Below are 17,364 nucleotides of genomic sequence, written 5' to 3' on the forward strand. Positions count from 1 at the left end.
ACGGGCTTGTGAGCGGACATTTTCCACAGTAAATGTGAGATAAAATAGGCCCACTTATGAAATGGAGGGCTATGAAAAGTGTGAGCCCAATAGTCCTATTTTGACTTGAGAAAGAAGAAAAACGAACCACCAAGTTTTCACCGGATCTTCCAGCGGTCTATGCAAAAAACCAGGCGGTTCCTTCAGTTTTGAGAAAATTATACGGGGCAACGATAAATTCACACCCCCTGTAGGATAATTCGCACCCCTTTAAAGGAGTGTATGTGGCAGACTTTAACACTTTTTAATGTCAATTCACAATAAAGGGGTACAAAATTATCCCACAGGGGGTGCGAATTTATCATGCCCAATTATACGATCATGGTCAAATAAGAGGTAAAAAAGTGGAAGGCTCCTATCAAACCTAGTCGGACTGACCGGTTTAGTTCGGGTTTTAAAACATTGGACAGCTGTCTCATGGGTGAGCCCATGGTTCATATTTTATTTTTTTGTAAACTAACACAGCAAATGATTCCAACTGTTTGGAGGCCAGAAACTAAAAGGGTTAAATGGGTTCCTTGGGCACCTGGGCAACTTACAAATGCCCAATTCATAGTTGCACAATTCATAGAGGAGATAAATGTGCACTGATATCTGTTGGAGTTCCACGCAAAAGTAAATAGTCCCACATCGGTAAAGTGATGGGGATGGGGATGGGTTATAAGGGAATGGGCATCCTCCCTCTGATAGCTAGCTTTTAGGGGCGAGTTCTACCCAGTGAGAATCCCTATAATATCCACACAACCATATTTTGATAATGACACTACTCAATTTGTTTTACACATTTCTGATTGGATGTTATTTGCATCTTGAGTACTGTAACAGCCGCCAAAATCTAACCGAAAAATTATAAAACAAAGTAAGATCACTGTCAAAATAGGGTAGGGCAGAGTTCTTAAACTTTTCAAAAAAAATAAAATAAATCAACTTATCCTTAGGACACCACACCGATTCATTAGGGCATTCTTGGCAACCAATGGATTTAAAAAAAAATGAATATTAGCTTATTAAGGCCGTGTTTTTATATATTTATTGCAGGTATCTTGATCCATTTGGAGCCTCATCCTTATGAGGTTTGGTTTTTTATGGGGCTTCCCATCTAGCATGGCCGATCTCCTTGATTGTTGGTCATGGGCTCTCTGGAAAAGAAAAGGGAAAATTTTGTGGAATAGTCTCTTAGCAACTATTTGGGTGATTTGGAAGGAAAGGAACGAAAGGATCTTTCGCAACTCCATACGGGCCCGCCGTTTGTATACACTAGGATTATTTTGCTTAAGTCACTTCTTTGTTTTAGGTTCATTTCTAGTTCTGATTTATGGGGCATTTGATGAGAAGTTTGCTCAAGTGAGGAGCTACCTAAGGGATCCTCCTTGCCCTAGGTGGTCTCTCCCTAATCCAAGTATGTTTAAATTGAATTTCGATGGCTCGAGTCCTGGCAACCTGGGTCCCTGCTCGTGTTGGAGGGCTTCTCAGGGATGATAGGGGGTCTGAAAAGCTGGCTTTCTTTGGTGTGATAGGGAGACGCCGGATAGCCAACTCCAATGAAGAAGAGCTTATGGCAGTCCTTCAAGGTAGTAGACTAGTGTATGAGAGCACCCTGTTAGCTTTGGTGGTGGAGGGGGGGTTCCCTTAATGTGATTGGGTGGTTGAATAGTAGTCACCCCCATCCTTGGAGGTTAGCGGACTTATGGATGAGATTCAGGATCGCATGAGGATTACCCCATATCATTTTGTCATGTTAAAAGGGAGGATGTGAGACAGATAATCTTGCCCGTAAGTGGTTGATGCGCCTAGCTTGGAGGTTTTAGATTTCCTTCCCCCTTAAGCAAGGGCGGCATTATTATTCATCTTTTCCTGTGACTGTTGTAGTGACCATCTTGGTCGTGGTTGTATCTTTTTCCATTTCTTAATAAATTATTTTTACATTTCAAAAAAAAGCCATGTTAGGTACCAATGAAAATTTTTCCATGGAATATTAGTTAATCGAGTGAGAAGTGGATGAAAAATATGACATGAAAATCCTGGTTGCCAAACATGACCAGGGTTGAGAGAGTTGGAGATGATGCGAAGTGGCCAAATGATAAGAAGAAGAAAACCATTTTCCTATTTTTCTGACACTTCTCTCCCTTTCCTCACTCGTGCCTCTTCATTTATTTCCCTCTCTCACCCTCGTTGTCCCTCACCCACCACTTGATGAGATAGAAGTAAACCTTTCTTTTGGAGGTAGGTAAGCTGGGATCGAACCTTGGTGAGATAAAAGTAAACCCTTCTTTTGGGAGTAGGTAAGCTTGGATCGAACATCCGACCTCCAAGTTGACGAACAAAGCCTTAAGCATTGAGGAGAATAACTAGGGTGCGTCATTATATTGGGAAGAGAGAGAGTTATTTCCTAGAAAATTAAACTAAAATTCCTTATTTTTGAAAGAATTTGATTTAAAAGTTAGAGCATTGCTAGGAAAACAGGAATCCACTATGAGGAAAGAAACGGGCATCAATTACTGGGCCATGTCCACTAAAAGGCAAATGGAGGGAGTTCAAATCCCCCATGAAAGCAATAAATACACATTAAAAAGGGTAATTCAACAGTCATTTCAGTCCAGTTTTTATTCTCCAGACGGAATACCATTTTCAAAGTCTTATCCTACAAGTTATAAGTAGGAGATAAGGAATCAACGTCAGCAGACAATTAATTATTACAAGAAAGACATCCAAGGGAGTCAATGGGAATCTATTGCTATTTTGGCAATAAAACGTTGAATGGCATGCCAAATCCAAGACAAATTCCGACAAATGCCGAGATCTTGTGCGACTAAACACTGAAGGCTAGGATCATCCTATGAAAATGATTTTACTTCGTGGGCCAACAAATGAATGGTTTAGATCATTCTATGAAGTAGTCCATGTGCTACTTTTTAAAAAATATTGAACTATCGAGCTTTTATATTGTGGAGGGCCGTGCAAGCACGTGCAGCCAAAAATTGTGGGTGACGGGGGGGCGGGGGGGGGGGGGGCTCATTTTTCATGGATAGGGGGGTGTCGAGAAAATCTTCACCATATATAGGATGATCCATTTTAAACCTCCAAAGATCAGAGGGTGAGGATCATCCCATGGAGAAGATTTTCTGGGCACACCCTACCTATGTCAGGGCCCAACAAATGAATGGTTTGGATCATCCAAAATAATGTGGGCCCCACTGTATTTTTGGGCTGCACGTCCATGCACAGCGTTGCACCGTCTGTTGGTAATAGATATTTCCACCGTTCTATTCTTGGAAATGACTCTACTTTCAGGAAAGGACAAATAAAGTAGGTAGGAATATTGCTTTTTTAGGAAAGGAGAAACAAGATGGGTGAAAATGATAAAAAAAAAAGGGGGTAAAATTATCCATCCATATGTCCTCTCGATACTTTTTTTTCATTTTATTGATGGGTCCTCTCTATACTTACCATGCACTATAGAAATTATAAAGCGAAGAATCTACAGATAAATACAAAAATTCATATTTGCACGAGAAGTCCCTCCTTTTTTAGCAACTTATTAAAAATCAATAGATTTTTCTCCCTCATCAACAGCTTTTGTCTTCATTCATGAGGTGGTGTGTGGTCTTTCATGTAGACCAGCTGCAAAATGCCTTTTGCGATGGACGCTAGCAATTCCCTTCTCACAAAAAATTTCAGTCCTCGCCTTACTAGACACGTGTAAATTTATTTAAAATCACATGGGCCACGAGAATCCGAAGCTTCCCTATGCCACTAGATGCCTTACTACAGTGGTGAAAGAATGTCGTCCCCAATTTCAATTGGAATTCTGCCACAGCGGCCCAATTTTCAGCAGATTTTGTCTTTATTCATGATGTGGATGCTCTCACAGGCAACAGCCCATCCTTGAGAAGGGGGACCCACAACTAATTACCGTCGTTTGAGCATGCCGATTTAATCCAGGTCACATCCTGAAAAAAAACTGGGACCTACTTTCTATCATCTATCAATGATGATAGATTCAATGTGGATGAGATTTGTACGGTGGCAGTGAGCCCATGAGTCCATTATTTTTTTTTTGAAAAGTACAGTGGGACCCACTTCAAGGATTATCCAAACCGTTCATCTGTAGGGCCACAACTTAAACAGGCAGTCCCCTGTAGATCATCTCCGTAGGACTATCCTAACAATCCGATCTATAGGTGTTTCTATAATGGGTAGTCCCGGGACAAATCATCTATTTCCATAGGATGATCGTAACCCTTCGCATCATGTAAACTCGCGGAATCGAATAATCTGGTGCACCCCTCTTGGCCGTTTCTTTAAAAATGAAAGGACACGATGGTCGAAAGTAGAGCACCAAGACACGCCTACTCTGCTTTTTCCTATTTTTTCTACTCACACCGAAAGCAAGTGGAAACAAAAAGAAGAAACACTCGTCATTTTCATCTTTAATCGTCTTCACTGAAGTTGGAAAAAAAAAAAGCTTCCACGGAAAAAAATTTACAGAAATCACTGCTCGCCACAACATTTTCAATCTCAGGAGTTAGCATTAGGAAAAAGAAGCAGTAAATAAAGAAAGAACATCTGTATTTTTCTTTTCTTCTATACTTAGAAACCCTAATTTCTCTAAAGCTTCAATGAAGAGGAAGCAAGGAGAAGAGTAGGTGAAGGAGAACGTCTTCGTTTGCTTCTAACAGTAGATGAAGATTCAGAAGTAGATGAAGCAAACCTACTTGAATTACTCCTCAGCATCTTTTTTTCTCCTTCGATAACCCTATCTTCAGATCTATGTCTCACAGCAGCCACATGAAGACCGATCGGAAGAACGCAATTACAGATCAAACCTTCAAACCAAAAATAAATAAAACACATAACATTAAAACACAAAAAAATGGAGAGATTCGAAGGGAAAAAGGAATCGGTGGAAAATTAGGGTTCTAGTTACCGATTTTGGCCATGCGATTCACCCAACGAGGGATTGTTTTTCCGGTAAGACGAATACAGGCATCGTTGCAGAAATGATTGCAGTTCTTTGTGATGAGGTGGTATGTGTTTCCTGTGTATTCTTCAGCAAGCTTTTCCATGAAGGATCGGACCTCTTTAGGTCCCAGATCTGTTCTTCCGATCAGAATCGATTTTCGAAACGTAAATCCAGGGCATTGCTTTGGCTCTCCTTCGAAAATCCCCGTTGTTGGCATCTCGTGCGCTCCAAAAGCGTATTCCACTCCATGAACTGAAAAAAAAAAAAAAAAAAAAAAAAAAAAATCATAACTAAGTTATCAGATCTGACTCGTAACTGCATAGAATGGCCAAAGAGGAAGGCAAAAAAAAAAAAACACAGAATTAGATCAATCCATATGAGCTTTTCTGATATTTCCGATGCAAATCAGGAGTTACAGATCTGGATGGAAAATGAACAGATCAACATCAAAAGATCGATGAAATCAGAAAAATATGATTAGCGGTGTCTTATTTTCTTCTTCGATTGGCAAAATTCAAAAAAAGAGGACAATGAGAAAGCATTTTTGCAGAGAAAGAATGAAATTAGTGACGGAAATCTCACCTTGTACACCGGAATGGTAGATCCCGAGGCCGAGCCAGTAAGCGTAGCCGTTGATAGGCGTTAGATCGTACACGTTGAGATACACAGGAACGGATCCAGTTTTTCTCTTGGTGGAAAAACCTTTCATAAACATTTTCAGAGTTAGGAAGAAAAGAAATCTTCCAGAGGAGGGCGATTTCCAAGAGAAATCATGAAGAGAGGGGGAAAGTGTTGGAAAAGGAAAGGAAAGGGGTTTTCGGGGGGGAAAAAAGGGGGGGTAGGGATTTTCCCCGTGTCTAAACTTTGTGAGCGCTTCTTTTGTCTCTCTCGAAAACTTTTCTTAGGTTATTCCACCGGAGTCCAAAGCGCCGCCCTGAAATCCCTTCCCATTCTTCCAATATATATTGAATGGATACGAGGGATTTCCAATTTGGTACAATAATAATAGCCACGGATTTGGTCCAAATTTCGAAAATATTCTTATCTTTCACTTCCTATTATCTTGTTTTTTGTTTGAATTTTGAAAATGTTCTTTATGTTTTTGGAGAATCAGCTGTTAATAATAAAATATTTAAATTACAATGGAAAATGCTACAAAGAATGTCACTATTGGGCCCCACTTCTGCCTTGTTTCCCTTGATTAGACCTGGCAAGAAGTGACTCGACCCGCAGGTCCACCCGGCCCTCCCGTATTTTTCAGGGTCTGGGTCACACATTCATGACCCGTTTGAAAACGACCCGCGGGTCCACCCGGCCCGTGAAAACTGGGCCGGTCCGAGTGGACCCGCGGGTGCCCGTAGAGAAATAAAACAAGGTTTTGGGCTTTTTCCCGTAATTGTCATGTTTTCTTGCATTTTCTTTGTAGTTTTTTCCGTAGTTGTCATATAAAGGTAGGGGTGCAACTTGGGCCGGGTTAGGTCGGGTTGAAGTCAACCCGACCGAATCCGATTTCCATCCCGGCTGGGTTCAACCCAACCCAACCCGATTTGCAATTTCCTCAACCCAACCCAACCCGATTTCCAATTCGGGTTGGGTCGGGTTAGGTCGATTTGATATGATACCAACAGTTGACCACCTCAACTCAAGCCGAGTTGTTTTGGATTTTGAGAACCAATAATGAGTCACCAATAATCAGTTTTTGACTCACAATCGGTTCTCAAAATCCAAAACAACCAGGGACTAACAATTGACAAAGAGAAATGTTATCCGCACTACTATATTTTGATGATCACACTCCTGACTTTGTTAAAGTACGGTATGGCTCGCACCATAGGATTATCCAAACCGTCCATTGTGGAATGTGTAGACTATTTCAATTTTAAAAAAGAAAAACACATACAGATATGAAAGAATACAGTAATACTAACATAAACTAGGATCATATGTATATGTTGGAATTAACATCACTACTAAAGGGGAATTTGAAATTTCCAATTCAGGTTGGGTCGGGTCTGGTCGCCCGACACCCCAACCCGATTTCCAATTCGGGTTGATTTTTTCCAACCCGATTTCCAATTCGGGTTGATTTTTTCCAACCCGATTTGCGAAAAGCTTAATCCGACCCAACCCAAATTCGAGTTGAACCCTACCCGAGTTGCACCCCTATATAAAGGTACATTCTTTCGGTACTTTTTTCGTAATTTTTCTCCAAAACTTAAGACTTACTGTATGATTATTATTCACCATGATTATTATTATGCTAGCCACCTTTGTAGAAGTGGTACTTCGGTGCAGTATTTGCCACGTCAAGAATAAGACAAATATCTTAAAAAGTCATATAAATTAATTACTAACATTAAAGGATGGGCGAGAAGTAGCATTTGGCGGAGGTGGCTAGCAAATACCTATAAAAACAACAAAAATCTTAAAAAACAGAAAAAAAAATGGGTGACTCGCGGGTGCACCCGCCCCGTACGGGTTGGGTCCGGGTCAACCATTTGTGACCCATAAATTTCCGGGTTATTTTTTACCCGACCCGTTTGACCCGGAGTCGTACGGGTCAGGTGAAACTCGGTCGGCCCACCTGTTTGCCAGGTCTACCCTTGATCCAATGACAACCATAAGCCCGGCCAAATGTTGTTAATGACGCCTTTGATCTAATTTTATGTGGGAGAATATTTAGTGGTCACATCAGCTTTTTCTTGCTGACATCAGCAAAATCTTGTCTTGAAAATGGTGGTTTCTCTTTCTCTCTCTACGCTCTCTCTCTCCACTCATCATAATATCTTTCTCTAATTAATGCTTGTCCTCTCTTTTGTCTCCTACCTTTACCCACATAAATCCCAGGAAAAGAAAAAAACCCTGCAACCAAACAGAGCATTAAATGGGATTAAGATCATGTGGGTCGCCTCACGATGCTCTACAAGATGAATAGTCTTGATTTCACATTCACACCCTCTCATCTCACAGGATTGAAGCTCTGAATCTCGGAAATATTTATTTGGTAGCTATTTTTCTCCAAAAAAATAAATAAATTAGTAGCCATTTTTTAAATAAAATTATTATGGTACATATTCCCAAGGTTTGGATTGCGGAATGTTGGAAAAAATTTGAAACGGTTATGGACATGTTTGGAAAAAAATCTAAGAAAAACGCATTTGCTTTCTATTTATGCATGAGATAAGACTCAACATACGCATGGAATCATGGTTAAATGCGTGTATTTGCTTAGATTAGGATGTAAGTTTAATATATTTTTCAATAATTTTAAAATTTTCGTAAGACCTATAAATATGGGGAATGGTAAACTGAATGGCGACCTTGCAAAAACCAGATAGAAGGGCGCCACCATTGGACAATCTCATCAAAGGGCATTTATAAAGGCACATAAAAGTACGTCATTAATGGAATAATAAATGCACTTTTTAAAGATGATCCTATGGGGCGGGGTGCCTTTGTATCTGTGTTTTTTGCAAGGGCGCCCTTCAGTCTATCATTCCTCTATAAATATTTATGCAAAATGAATAGATTATTCTTCAGTAACATTTATTTGAAAAATTGGAGTTTAATTGAAAAATCGAGATATTTTTAAGAATTATAAAATCATTAATTGTAACTATGTTACGCCATTCAAGATACAAGGTATGGTCAGCTATTGAATGGTCAGAGGTGACGCCTACCCACCCAAAATTGGCACTCATGCATGTAACTGAACTGACCCTTCGTTGGACCTTTCTTCGTTGCCTCGTTGGTTAGCTGCGGATACACTAATTTGGACAGGTGGGCCATGGCCCAAAAAATGCACTATGCAAACAATCCTAACCGTCCAATTAGTGACGTGTGTAGATATGCAACAATCTACATTCAAAACACTAACATGCTGGGATGATTAACAGATGATTTTTCCAGGCTATAAGCCATTCGTGGTGGGACCCATACAGTTTTAAAATGCAAGCTTGTATCAACCTTAATGCGTATGCGTTGGTATGTAACTATGAATTAGGCAGTATTTATTCTTAAGTCAAATTTTTAAGTGAAAAAAATTCTATATGAACCTCGTGTTTGTAGGTGTTCGAATCTTCTATTTCTACTATTAATTTTAGGGATTTGCTACGGACCACCCTAGAAAGGCATTTTGCGGCTGGCCGTTGCATGAGAGACCAGTCAGGCTCACTTTTCAGCAGATTTTGTCTTATTCATTTAATTCATCTGAGATGGCTGCTCTCTCATGTAAACGGCCATCTGCGATGCTCCCTAGCAAATCCCTTATTTTTAAGTGAAAAAAATAAAATTAGAGGAATGACCAAATCGCTGGTCATTTTCACTAATGTCATTATTTTCAAAACACAGTTCCGTTTTGCATGTGTTTTCCATATATAATACTCTATATATACAAAGAAACTAGGATTCTTGATGGCTGTAAAATAATGGGCCCCACCCGTCCACTTATGAGTGTAAATTTGTGGCCCCCGACATATGCATGGGTTTGGGTAGAGGTGGTAAGCCTTACATAGAAAAAATGAAGTGTAAAATTGTGAGGATTTATCTATCAAAAATAAGGGGTAAAATGGTGGGCTTCACCCATGCTATGCCAGGTGTAAAATATTAGGCCTCACTTTATCAAAACATGTGTCGTAAAAGAATGAGCCCACCCATACTCTGCATGAGGTGTAAAAAAGATTCGTCATAGAAAAAATTTCAGTAAAAATTTTGTATGAAAAGGTTTTTCAATAAAAACTTTGCATGGAACGAAAACGAATGACAACGGAAAAAAACACATGATATATTATAGATACATGCACTGAGTAATGTTTTTACCCATGTAAAAAATCCTACGACAGTCAGTTTCACACTCACTCTCTCTCTCCATATTAGATTCCAGGACCATATTTTCAAGACAGTTGCCTTCCCGGTGGAGACATGACCTTTGCTTCTTTTCCATCAAATTCCTCATTGTGAAGGGTAGAAATAAAAAAAGGAAAAGAAAAGGAAAACCCAAAAATTAAACAAGTCATCATTTAATCAAACAAGGTTGTACACCCACCATCACAAATCATGATGATGTTCACCAACATTTCAATGGATGCCCAATAAATATTTTTTTAGCACACTCATACAGAACATAATACCTAGCGTAAAACATTGATTAAATAAAGGGCAGTGATAAATCGACTCCCCAAATGGATAAATCGACTCCCCATGTGTCTATCTCTCTCCTCTTTCTCTCTCTAACCTAGAGGAGAGAGAAAGACACATGAGGAGTCGATTTATCAATTTGGGGAGTCGATTTATCACTCCCCTTAAATAAATTCATTATACATGTTTCGATGGGAAAAATATCTTATAGAAAAAATCTATTTATTTGCTATATAATATTTTGTGCGTATAAGAAAAAAAAATGAGAATGAGTGAAAAATACTTTATTGTTCTTCCAATTTAAGTTTACTTTATTAGGGGAATCATGACAATATTCACCCATATCTTGGAACAAATACAAGCAAAAATGACTTGTTGACTTTAAACACAAGTCTGTCTTTCTTAGGTCACAATATCATTCTTCTTTAATCCTAATCAGATGATCCTAATTTTGTGATTAAGAACTAGAAAACAGATAATGGAAAAAAAAATACATAAAATTTTGAGAGGAATGATAGATACAAGGGAGCCCTTGCATAAAGAGCTGCAAAAGGGCTCGTGATTGGATCCATGTCATCAAATGCAAATGATTTTTCTTTTTCAACCAATTTTAAAATGTATCTGAAAATGACGTGGATCCGATGAATAGCCCTTCTGCTGCTCTTTATGCAAGGGCTCCCTCGTATCTATCATTGCTCAAATTTTGATTAACTAGAAAATGGATAATGAAAAAAGTATACATAGAATCTGGATTCAACTGCCAAATCATTGGATGATTATTGGTTTAGAATCATCAGATGGAATTGCTTTGTGGGCTGTTAGGCCCGAAATCGGTTAACAGATATGACAGTGACGTAAGAGCCGGACTGGAGGGCCCGAGGTGCTGAAGTGAAGGAAATAGAGTCTGGATGAACTGTGTTCTGCACAGAAGCAAACGAAGTCAGAATGACCGACCCGGAGTGTACTCCGGATAGGCCCTTCGACACCCAAGTCAGTATGAGCCGGAGTGAAGAGGGAGTTTTCAGAGTGGTGGGTGAGAATTCAATACCCTGATTTATGAGCTTTGGAAGCCTTTTTATAGGGAAAATTTGGGGTAGGTGGGGAGTTAATGCCCCAAGGCAGGTGTCGACCAGCTATAGGTTCAGGCTCACCTACTTCGTGGTAATTACCAAACTACCCCTGCTGACGCGGGTTCTGCAGTGGGCCCTCCTCTAGCCACGTGTTGGCAGCTGACAGGTTGGTGCGCTTTTACACCCCATCATGGGCCTTTAGCAATATCGGCCCCACTATGTGCTTAGTTCAAATAAATCAAGATGGGAGTTGAAAATGTAGAGTGTCCATCGTCATCAGTCAGGCCTATTTGGATTGCAGGAAAAATAACTAGTGAAATTTTTTTCTTATGAAAATATTTCATTTTGACAATTTCTAGAGAAGTCTTGATCGAATCAGACTCCCAGCTTGCTGTCAAGGTTATTAATGGGGAATTCCCCCCCTCCATGGACCAAGGCTGCCACTCTAGCTCAAATCAATTCTTTGCTATCCAGGTTCCCTGATTGGCGAATCTCGCATGTGTGGCGCGAGGCAAATCAGGCGGCTGATCTTCTTTCGAAACATGACAATCCTTTGAAAGGAGTTGAACTGCATCCCTCCCATATTCCCCCTGCACTTGTATCTATTATATCTGATGACTGTAATTCTCTATTCCTCTAATATATTCTGGTCGGGGTCCTGCCAGCCTAACCCCAGCTTGCCGATTAAAAATAAAATAAAATATCTTGAGAATCCCAGAAACACTTTTCTGCTGTTTGTACGTAGCTTAGAAGGGGGAAAAATTCTGGAAAAATACTTTTCTACTATTTGGTTTACAAAACCTAGCTAGAAAGGGAAAACAAATCCTCTGGAAATTTTGTTGGCAGTTGGAAACTCCATCTGGGAATATAGATTGAAGTCCCAATGGCCCATAAAACTATAAAAGCCCACATGGAAGGCCGAATGGCCAGTGCAGTTAGATGGGCCCTCATAGGAGGCCCAATGGTTAATAAGGCTAGTGGGACCTACATGTGAGGCCCAGAATATACATATAACCTACATAAACAAATCAAGCCAGATAGTCACATAACTTTAAAAAAAAATTCAATCAATTGAATCTCAAGACAATGCTTTTGAGCTCTCAGGGATGGCCATTTGAGTGATACGTACAGATCCATTGGAATGAAGAGAAGCTTCTATAATTACAAATTCACAGGCTCACAGCATAATTGGATTAAGATACATATATTGGTAATTTATATAGGCTACTGATATTGGAACTGCCAAGTCTAATTAATTGCAAAAACTCTGCTTGCCTTTTCTTCTTTAATTGGCTTCTTAGAGCTTTTTGGGAACTGTAATAAGCATTGAAAGCTGTTTAAATAATAAAGGACAAGATGAGTTAGTGCAATTATAAAAAATGGGAGTACCAACATCAGTATCCCTCATATATCATTGAAGAGTAAGTACACATTCTCAATAAACTGAGCATCTCAAGCAGAAACGACCTGTGATGAACAAATCCTTCCAAGCCCAATTCTTGACATGATGAATGTAATTCAAAATACAAACAAGCCCAATTCTTGACATGATGAATTTAATTCAAAATACAAATAAGCCCAATTCTCGACATGATGAATCTAATTCAAAACACAAATGTCCACCCTTACCAATTTCCAGGCTGTGACGCAGTGTGCACAGGACCCATGTACATATTCATCGCGGATTGCTAATCCCTGACTACTAGGGATTCCAAGTTCATGTTCCCAAGTTGCAGAGAAGTAGAGAACTATCTGAATTGAGGCAATCTTTCTTGATTCTCCCTGCTTTAAAGCCTTGCCTCCTGATGGGGTATGAAAAACAGCAGCCAGTTAGCTGTCGACACGTGGCCCCGAGATGGCCCACCACTGGCCCAACTGTTGCACAAGGGCAATCTGGTAATTTCCTGAAGAGTAGGTAAATATAAACCTATAACAGGTCGACACCTGTCCTGGGGTAAGTAATCCAACCACCCTAGGATCCCCTCTATAAAAGGCCTTCCAGGGCTCAGAATCGAGGGTAATAATAACTTTTCACCCACCACTCTTAAAACTCGCTCTGCACTCCTGCTCATACTGACTTGAGTGTCGAAGGGCCTGTCCGGAGTACGACTTCGGGTTGGTCTTCTGACCTCGTTTGCTCTTTGCGCATGACTCAGCTCCTCAGCTCCTTCACTTCTGTTCCTCAAGATTCAACTCATACACTTCGGCTCTTCGGGTCCTCCAGCTCGGTTCTTACGTCACTGCCGTATCTGTTACCGATTTTAGGCCTAACACCTCCCATTTTGACATAAGGAACCATCGACAACATTAATGTCCATGCTCCAAACATAGCCATTTAAAATCATGATCGAACAATAGCTAGAAGCGTAAAAAGGAAATTCATAGAAACATGTCCAAACACCATCCCATATAAGCAAAATCATGTCCACGTATATTTATATGTCCAAAGCAAAATAAGTATATAATAATATGTCCACTATATCAAGGTTAATAGGGGCATAAGAATGACATCCATTTGTTATAGAAAATCATAGCTATTTTTTTCAATCCACTCTTATGTTCTAGGTTTAGGGTCCTTATTTTCCTTTTCCTTTCTCTCTTCTCGAGTTTCTTCATCTCTTTCCATGTCTTAGGCTCTGTTCACTTGTTTTCTTGGGAAAGGAAAGGAAAGGAAAGGAAAGGAATCTGACCTGGTAAAATGAAAAGGAAAGGAAAAGAAACTGTAATTTTCCCATACTTTCTCGCTGTTCACTTGCCCAGAAGGGAGGGAAAATATGCAGGGAGGTTATTTTCTCGCTGTTCACTTGCCCAGAAAGCAAGGGAAAATATGCAGAAACCCATTTCCATCCAAGCTTACCTCTGTTTTTTGGAAAAAAAGACATTTGGTGGAGCGTAGCTCCCAAGTACAAGTGTTTATCTTGTTAAGCAATTTCATAGAAATTGAATTGGATGAGGCTTAGATGAGCATGAATACTTCCCGATATTCTAAATTTTTTGAAGGGGACATGCCTTACTGCATCTATTCCTGTAAGTTCCAGATCTTCCCATCATATTCTAAAAGAACATTTAGCATGGTCGATAGGATATCGGCTAATATTAGAATAGTGATAATTTTCAAAAAAAGATTCTCAACATTAGAGCAATACACTTATTTGAGCAGCTATTCACACCCATGGAAAATGGAGATGAAGATGTTTTTTCACACTAAGAATTATAACTTAAAACAAATAACAATAGGAAATCCAATACAGAGCTTTGACATTGTGTTGTTCAACTGAATACCAAATTAAGACCACATACATTTAAAAGAAAAAGAATAGAAAGAAAGGAGACAGAGACCCAAATGTGCTTGGAGTAACTCAGAGGAAGATCGTCGCTTCTCGACTTGAGCTGTATAATGTTTACCCCATCTTTTCCAACATTACTTTCCATGAAGTGCATTTGGGTCTGAATAATTCTAAACTTATTGGGACAGAAACATTCTGAGCTAGATACAAATTCTGCATAAAAGAAACCCATAACTTGCTTGAAGTATCCTAGCTATAATCCTAGAGATTACCCCAATAAAATACGTACTTAGGCTTATTTCATCAAATGTGCATCAGTTCTGCAAAGACTGGCATAGCACTAGCGGGCAAACCCAGTAGTACATTTATGCTTTTCCTCTCTTTTCCATGAGATAGAAACAAAATCACTTCTTTCTCATGTAGAGCTACTGGACCTGAATGAAGAGGCTCACCCCATCCAAAATCAGTGTTATGAAAAGATAGCCTTGACCAGGTAGTAATTAGAAGAGTTGCAGTGAGAGAAGGCCTAACTCTAGTTACTTCGAAATAGTCAATGGCAGATCTCATGGAACTGTTTGTAACGATTGAAACTGCCTTCTTGACCAGCCCAACTGTAAAAGACAAGGGCTTCTCCAATATCTCACCTGCAGTACACAGAGAATTTATTAACACACTTGAACCTAGTCACCTAAATTAAAACATAACATTAGAAATTTATCAAAGTACTTCAAAAAGTCTTGTTATCAAAGATGAGCACTATCCAAAACAGAATTGGGCTCTATCAAAACTTACTTGGAAATAGTAAATTAAATCTACACAATCAAAGCTTCAATAAAAATGATCACCACTGCCACCACCACAACATAAAGTTAAAAAACCTATGTGTTTCCAACCAATTCCAGTTTAGAAAAACTGATTGTTTGGTTTCCTTCAAATCACCCAAAAAATATGACCGAAACCTCCAATACCCACAACAAAATTTGGACAGTGCCACAACAAATTCTTTATTTGGGCTTCAGAGAATTACTCAACTGCTTTCTCTAATAACCCATGAAAGGGGAACTGAACCAAACCCTCAAAACCCACTTATTAAGCCTCAACACCTCTGTTTAGCACAAAAAATATGTAGCACAACAACTGATTTTTCTGAGTTTTCAAAGAAATGGTCAGAGCCAATACCCCAGATCACATTCTATAGAATTAAGCATTCACCAATGCAAGAAGTTCTGCAGACCCAAGAGATTTTTTCTCGGTTTGAGAAAAAAAGATGCTGTTTTTTTTTGTTTTGGGTTTTGTTCAAGAAAGCAACATGGCAAGCATATTATGATTATGAATCTGCCAAAGCAAGAAAGCAACATGGCACAAACATCCACCCACAACCACCAATACATCCATACCCAAAACATCCATACACCAACAACCACCGACAGAATTATATAGTATTGCCATTGCAAACAGAAATCCCCCAAAATCAGCCATAAAAACCATTGCAAAAAAAGAAAAAAAAATCTGTATGAAGCCATTGCAGACAGAAAAATAGCATAAAAATGAAGAGAAAAGGGAAGAAAGGGGATCTGAACCCTAATACCCAAATAAAAGCTAACAAATGAAAGCTTTTAGACAATCCATTGCAAACAAAATGCCCCCAAAATCAGCCATAACAACCAAATCCGAACCCTAAAACCCAAATACACTAACAACCACCAACACATGCATCGAATGAGGGAGGAGATATCTGAACCCTACCAACATTTTACCACGAAAAAATAAGAAAAAATCTCGAATAAAATGACAAACCGAGAGGGAATGGCGAGTTTGGGCAAAAAAAAATAGCAAATGAGAGTCAGGAAGAAGAGCACTAACCTTTGTAGTGTTCGCCGGAGAGCTCGCCGGAGAAGATGATGTTGCCGGCGGGTTCGTCGAGGGTTTCATCGAATAAGGGTTTCGAGAGGAGAGAGACACAGCGATGAGAAAAAAGAAGATTCTCCCGTGCGCGATTGTCTTGGATTTTCCCACTGTTTTTGCAAGATTTCACGAGAAAGGGAAATCGTGATTTAGAGGGAAAATCCATTTTCCACATCATTTTCTTACTTTTCCACGTGGGTATTTCGATTTTCACGGGAAATGCAACGAACGGCGGAAAGTAAGAATCGTGAGAAAATTTTGGGTACTTTCCTTTCCTCTCATTTCTCGAGAAGGCAAGTGAACAGAGCCTTAGAGAGTAGCTTCAATTTGGTCAGTTTCTCTCTCTCTCGCTCTCTCTCATTTCTATTTCAATTTGCAGGGTTCTCTTAAGAACTGTTGTAGCATTTTACTTTTCTATGATTTTATCCAATCACTGCCACATCTCTTGTCTTTTGGTTCTTCAATCGATGTTATGATGTTAGGGTTTGATTCATAGCAGGGGTTCTTATTGTCTTTATTATCTATTCTTCTCCCCATATGAATTTGATGGGTATTCAATTCTATTGATTTGAACCCAGAAATGACCAGCATTGTCTTTTATGCAAAGGGGCGCTGTTGGCTGTTGATTAGACATGGAGGATTTGGGTGTAGTCTTGTAGGATATATCCTGCAGTGAAGGTATTCGTTATCTTTTATGAATATGCATTGTTGGTTCTGTTCTTGTTCATACAAGAATCTGAAATTTGTAATGTGGCGCTGATTATCTTGTTTTATTCCTTCCTTTTTGGAGAAATATAAAATTACGGGTACTCTGTGCAAATTAATTTGTATGGTGATGGCCAACCATGAGTATCTGGCACATTGCCACTTCAATTTTATTCAGGTGTGGAAGTCTTTTGCACCGCCTATGATTCAAATTTGGCTAGAAAATAAGGGTGAGTTCTACCCGGGTAACAACATATAA

General features: G+C 39.4%; 1 protein-coding gene across 1 annotated transcript; it reads right to left on the bottom strand.

Moving 5' to 3' along the window:
- Positions 1 to 4,432: 4,432 nt before the first annotated feature.
- Positions 4,433 to 5,981, bottom strand: LOC143879510 (deSI-like protein At4g17486). Its single transcript, XM_077381937.1, has 3 exons — positions 5,585 to 5,981; positions 4,967 to 5,254; positions 4,433 to 4,865 (listed from the first exon to the last, which is right to left on the bottom strand). The coding sequence occupies exons 1-3, from the start codon at positions 5,715 to 5,717 to the stop codon at positions 4,648 to 4,650; spliced, it is 639 nt and encodes a 212-aa protein (XP_077238052.1). The 5' UTR covers positions 5,718 to 5,981; the 3' UTR covers positions 4,433 to 4,647.
- Between the last annotated feature and the right edge of the window lie 11,383 nt (positions 5,982 to 17,364).

The sequence above is a fragment of the Tasmannia lanceolata genome, unplaced genomic scaffold (assembly GCF_043159265.1).
Source record: "Tasmannia lanceolata isolate RefF3 unplaced genomic scaffold, GAP_Taslan_0.1 ptg000006l, whole genome shotgun sequence".
Classification (NCBI taxonomy): domain Eukaryota; kingdom Viridiplantae; phylum Streptophyta; class Magnoliopsida; order Canellales; family Winteraceae; genus Tasmannia; species Tasmannia lanceolata.